General features: G+C 37.3%; 1 protein-coding gene across 1 annotated transcript; it reads right to left on the bottom strand.

Moving 5' to 3' along the window:
- Positions 1-295: 295 nt before the first annotated feature.
- Positions 296-1,391, bottom strand: LOC123257933 (ATP-dependent protease ATPase subunit HslU-like; the record flags this gene model as incomplete). The annotated part of the gene is made up of 1 exon (XM_044717874.1): positions 296-1,391. A coding segment is annotated over one exon (1,077 nt), but the record flags the coding sequence as incomplete, so codon positions are not given.
- Positions 1,392-5,851: the final 4,460 nt, after the last annotated feature.

Genomic DNA, 5,851 nt, shown 5'->3' with positions numbered 1-5,851 from the left:
TGAAAGAATGATGTGGAAATTTTTAGATGACCCAGAAAATATTCCGCTGACAAATAACCACGCTGAACGGCAAATTCGGCATTATGTCGTTTATCGCAAAAACTCATATTTTACACAATCAAAGCGGGGAAATACATTCCTTGAGCGGATAATTTCATTATACTTAACTTGGAAACAAAGGGGTCTCAATCCTTTCCAAAATCTCCTATCTATTGTTTCTTAAACCACTCTCCTGAACGGATACGAAATTTTAGGTCTACTGGCTAATCTTCTGAACACTCTCTATACTACTTAAAGTAGGCTTTTCGTTTTTCCTAAAGTATAAACTTAGATAAATCAAGCTGCTTCGAAATTGACTCAAGTTTATCTTTTACATACTTGCTGTCTATAATGAATTTTTCGCTATTTTTCTCAGAAGCAATGAAACTTATTTCATCTAAAAGCTTCTCCATGACAGTGTGAAGCCTTCTTGCACCTATATTTTCCACTTGCCTATTAACTGTAAACGCTATTTCAGCTATGGTTTTTATACCATCATCAGTGAACTCAAGTGTCACATTTTCTGTTTTCATTAAAGCTATGTACTGCTTTAACAAACTAGATTCTGGTTCCTTTAATATTCTTATTAAATCCTCTTGAGTAAGTGCCTTAAGTTCTACCCTGATCGGTAATCTGCCCTGCAATTCCGGTAAGAGGTCAGATGGTTTAGACTGATGAAAAGCACCAGATGCAATAAATAATATATAGTCTGTTTTTACATGGCCATACTTAGTTGTAACAGTTGTTCCTTCAAGTAATGGTAACAGATCGCGTTGCACTCCTTCTCTGTTTACTTCACCTTTTACTTCTGTACGCGCTGCAATTTTGTCTATTTCATCCAAAAATACTATACCGTCATTACTAACAAGATCAATGGCTTCTTTGATTATCTTATCTTCATCCATTAGCCTTTCACTTTCTTCATTAATTAATATTTCACGCGCTTCTTTTACCTTCACCGTAATAGTTTTTGTTTTTTTGCTCCCGTTAAACATCTTGCCCATTATTTCTGTTACATTCATCACACCAACTTGCCCACCTGGCATGCCTGGTATATCGAAAGTAGGTAACATACTCTTGCTCTCTCTGACGTTAATAGAAACTTCTCCGTCCTCAAACTCTTTATTCCTCAACCTTTCTCTAAAAATTTTTTTACTCTCTTCGGTTGCATTTTCGCCTACCATAGAGTTTACTATTGTTTTCTCAGCTAAAATTAAAGCCTTTTTAGCTAAGGCTTTACGGGCTTTCTCTTTAACTAAAACTATTGCTGCATCAACTAAATCGCGTATTATCGAATCAACGTCACGTCCAACGTACCCTATTTCAGTAAACTTCGTTGCCTCAATTTTTATGAACGGTCTATTGGCACATATAAATGCGCATATCAGAGATGGAGTGGCAGTTACAAATTTTCTATATTGGCTTGAAAATAATGTTGGTACAGAACTTGAAGCTGAAGAAAAGATTTTAGAATACAGAAAAGAGCAGAATTTGTTTAAGCAACTAAGTTTTCCAACAATTTCAGCATTTAATGAGAATGGAGCAATAATTCACTATCGTGCAAGCAGTAAGACGAATAAAGTAATTCAGAAAGATGGACTGTATTTGATTGACTCTGGTGGCCAGTACCTTGACGGCACAACTGATGTGACAAAAACTGTAGCAATTGGCAATCCAACTGATGAACAAATAACCCACTATACAATAGTACTCAAAGCTCACATTGCTATAGCAAGTGTCATCTTTCCTCCTGGCACTACTGGTGGAGAATTGGATATATTAGCACGTACGCATTTATGGAAATTTGGAATGGACTATATGCATGGTACAGGGCATGGAGTCCAAGGGGGTGTATTTGGTGGTCCTAATACGTAACAACAGTTTAGAATTTATAGGTAGCCTAAACCCACAACTGTACAAACACTATGATTTGAGCCTATCAGGGGGGTGTCATTCCAGTGCCCAGACACTGGAATCCAGAAAAAAGAATGGTGTCATCCCAGTGCTTGACACATAGCTGTACGAACATTCATTTTTGAAGGTAAATTGCACAGCAAATGGTGTCATTCCAGTCTGGAATCCAGAAATTTTGCTTATAACTGAGCTGATGAGCTAAAGGTAGTTGTCTTACGCTAAAACAAACGTTTTTAATTAAGTTGCATAGAACCAGTGTCTGGGCACTGGCCCACTGGTGGGAATTGCTCCTAAACTACAACGTTCGTACAGCTATGTGCTTGACACTGGGATGACATCATAGGGGCACTGGCCTACTTAACCGTCATACCGTCGCGGTATCTCAGCCGCTAACAAGTAGCGGAATGACGATTTATCAAACGCTGCTTAATTTTCCGTAACAGTTGAAAAAATCAATAGAAAATCAATATATCACTATAAATTCACGTATTTTGAGGCTATAATGGTTAATACGCTATATGGTATAATATGGACGATTTTATCAGAGTTAAGGGCGCAAGGGAACATAATCTGCAAGGTGTAGACGTCAATATACCGAAAAATAAGCTGGTTGTTATAACTGGGCTTAGTGGTTCTGGCAAGTCTAGCCTTGCTTTTGATACAATTTATGCGGAAGGCCAACGCCGGTACGTCGAAAGCCTATCAGCTTACGCACGTCAATTTCTCAACATTCAGGATAAACCAGATGTTGAGTCGATTACAGGCCTTTCTCCTGCAATATCTATCAACCAAAAATCTATCTCAAAAAATCCAAGGTCAACCGTTGGAACTGTTACCGAAATTTACGATTACTTGCGCTTAGTGTATGCACGAATAGGAGTTCCTTATTCACCTGCAACTGGATTACCAATAACAAAACAAACGGTGTCTCAAATTGTAGATACTATAATTGCGTTACCTTTAGAAACTAAAATATATATACTTGCCCCTGTTGTGCGTGGTAGAAAAGGAGAACATCTCAAAGAGATATTGGAAATTAAAAGACAAGGTTACGTAAGGTTCAAAATAGATGGTGAAGTGTACAATGTAGATGACTTGCCTAAACTCGATAAGAACAAGAAACACGACGTTTTTGTGGTTGCAGATAGAATATCAATATTGGACGATATAGGAAATCGACTGCCAAGTAGTATAGAATCCGCACTAAAACTTGGTAATGGTCTAATGTATGTAGAAATAGTAAACCTACCTGACAACCATAATTCCGAGTATAAAAATGGTCAAATTCTGATTTTTTCAGAGAATTTTGCATGCCCCGAGTCTGGTTTCACTCTTGAGGAAATAGAACCAAGATTATTTTCTTTTAACAGCCCTTACGGTGCATGTGGTTCGTGTAATGGGCTTGGTAAAAAGCTGGCTGTTGATGTAAAGCTGATAGTGCCAGATGAAACTCTTTCAATATCTGAAGGCGCTTTAAAGCCAGTGGGATCAATGTTCCGTCAAGTGCACACAAGTTATGGATTTTTAAAAAGTGCAATTCTATCACTGGCTGAAAATTGTAAATTTAGCCTTGATGTTCCGTGGAAGAACATAGATCAAGAAGTAAAAGATATGATACTCTTTGGCTTCGGTAAATTTCAAGGTTTGGTCAGTATCTTAGAAAACCAGATGGATTATGATGAAACGCTTGTTGAGCGATATTGCTCTGTTACTCACTGCAGAGAATGCACTGGCTATAGATTGAGAAAAGAAGCGCTTACAGTAAAAATTGATAGCAAACATATAGGTGAAATATCAGGGCTCAGCATCGATGAATCCCTTAAATGGTTTGAAAATTTGCCAGACAAGCTCACAGAACAACAGAAGCAAATCTCAAGTAAAATATTAAATGAAATAATCAAGAGGCTAGCATTTTTAAAGAATGTAGGGTTGAATTACCTAACGCTTGATCGAGAATCTAGCACTCTCTCTGGCGGTGAGAGTCAGAGGATCAGACTTGCTTCACAAATTGGCTCTGGTTTAACAGGAGTGCTGTACGTGCTTGATGAACCCTCGATAGGCCTTCATCAATGTGATAATGATCGGTTAATTGCCACACTAAAAAACTTAAGAGACATGGGTAACACTGTAATCGTTGTTGAGCATGATGAAGATACAATAATGGCTGCTGATTATGCGATTGATATTGGTCCTGGAGCTGGCGTAAATGGTGGAAAAGTTGTTGCAGAAGGAACACCAGACCAGGTGCAAAGAAATTCAGGGAGCATAACAGGGCAATATTTGAGTGGAGAGAAAAAAATTTTAATTCCAAGGAGAAGAAAGCAAGCAACTCAGTTCATAAAAGTAATAAATGCATGTGAAAATAACTTAAAAAATGTAAACGTTAAATTTCCTATAGGGAATCTTATTTGTGTTACTGGAATATCAGGAGGAGGAAAATCAAGTTTAATCATAGAAACGTTATATAAATATTCAGCACATAAGATACATCATTCGTCTGCAAGGTATGGCCAATGCGATAAGATAGAAGGTCTTGAATACGTAGATAAAATTATAGAAGTTGATCAGTCGCCAATTGGTAGAACTCCAGCGTCAAATCCAGCAACATATGTTGGTATGTTCACTCATATAAGGAATTGGTTTGCTGGTCTTCCAGAGTCAAAAGCAAGGGGATATAATATAGGCCGGTTTTCATTTAATACCAGAGGGGGAAGGTGTGAGGCTTGTAAAGGTGATGGGCACTTAAAGATAGAGATGCATTTTCTACCGGACGTTTATGTGAAGTGTGAGCAATGTAAAGGGCGAAGGTATAATCGGGAAACATTGGAAGTTACTTATAAAGAAAAATCAATCTCTGATGTGCTTGATATGACGATAGATCAAGCTTGTGTTTTTTTTGAAAACCTTCCAATGGTAAAAGAAAAGTTGGTTTCTTTGCAGGAAGTGGGACTTGGCTATATAAAACTCGGACAGTCGTCAACAACGTTGTCTGGGGGGGAAGCACAACGAATAAAGCTATCTAAAGAGCTATCAAAACGATTTACCGGAAGAACATTGTATATTCTTGATGAACCAACAACTGGATTACACTTTGAAGATATAAATAACTTACTAAAAATACTCCATAGATTAGTCGATCTGGGAAACACTGTTATAGTTATCGAGCACAATTTGCACGTTATAAAAACTGCAGATTATATAATAGACATCGGACCAGAGGGCGGAATAAAAGGCGGAGAAGTGATTGCTACTGGAACTCCAGAAGAAGTGGTAAAAATTCCAGAAAGTGTTACAGGCAGGTATCTTAAAACGTATTTATTATAAACTATTTCTTAATTATATTAGGCTAGGTTGCATATTTATGATTTGGAGATAAGAATGTCAGTATATCGATACTTTAGAAGGTACGTTGAATATGGAGTTGTACCTGCTAAGAAAGCAGAAGATAACACACTAGTTCCAGAAAATAGTTTCTATAAGTCCGTACATTACGTTGATAATGTGCTAGGATCTGTGAAAGATGTAATTTGTGGAGTTGAGAGTAAAGACGATTATAACAAGTATTATAAAAACAATGATAAATATGAATACGTGGGCCACAGAGCAGAGAGAGTGTATTCATTGTGTACACTGGGTGCTGTTTTAGCAGCCAACATAATATTGCAACCTTTACTTTTGATAGTGGCATGTTTGTCATACTTTCCAGTCAAGTTATTGTCAAAAATAACAGGGGACTATTGTTTTAAAACGGATACAAAATCATTCGTTAATTATTCAAACATATTTTTAGAAATGGGGCAAGATTGTGCTAATGCAGTAGCTAGAGTATTTAACAAGATTGTAAGTTATGCTTGCGCTGCTATCATTTGGGCTGCCGCGTCAATCATAACGCCACTTG

Source organism: Drosophila ananassae, assembly GCF_017639315.1.
Source record: "Drosophila ananassae strain 14024-0371.13 chromosome 4 unlocalized genomic scaffold, ASM1763931v2 tig00000077, whole genome shotgun sequence".
In the NCBI taxonomy this organism is placed as follows: Eukaryota; Metazoa; Arthropoda; class Insecta; order Diptera; family Drosophilidae; genus Drosophila; species Drosophila ananassae.
This window is presented reverse-complemented; position numbering and strand designations above follow the sequence as displayed.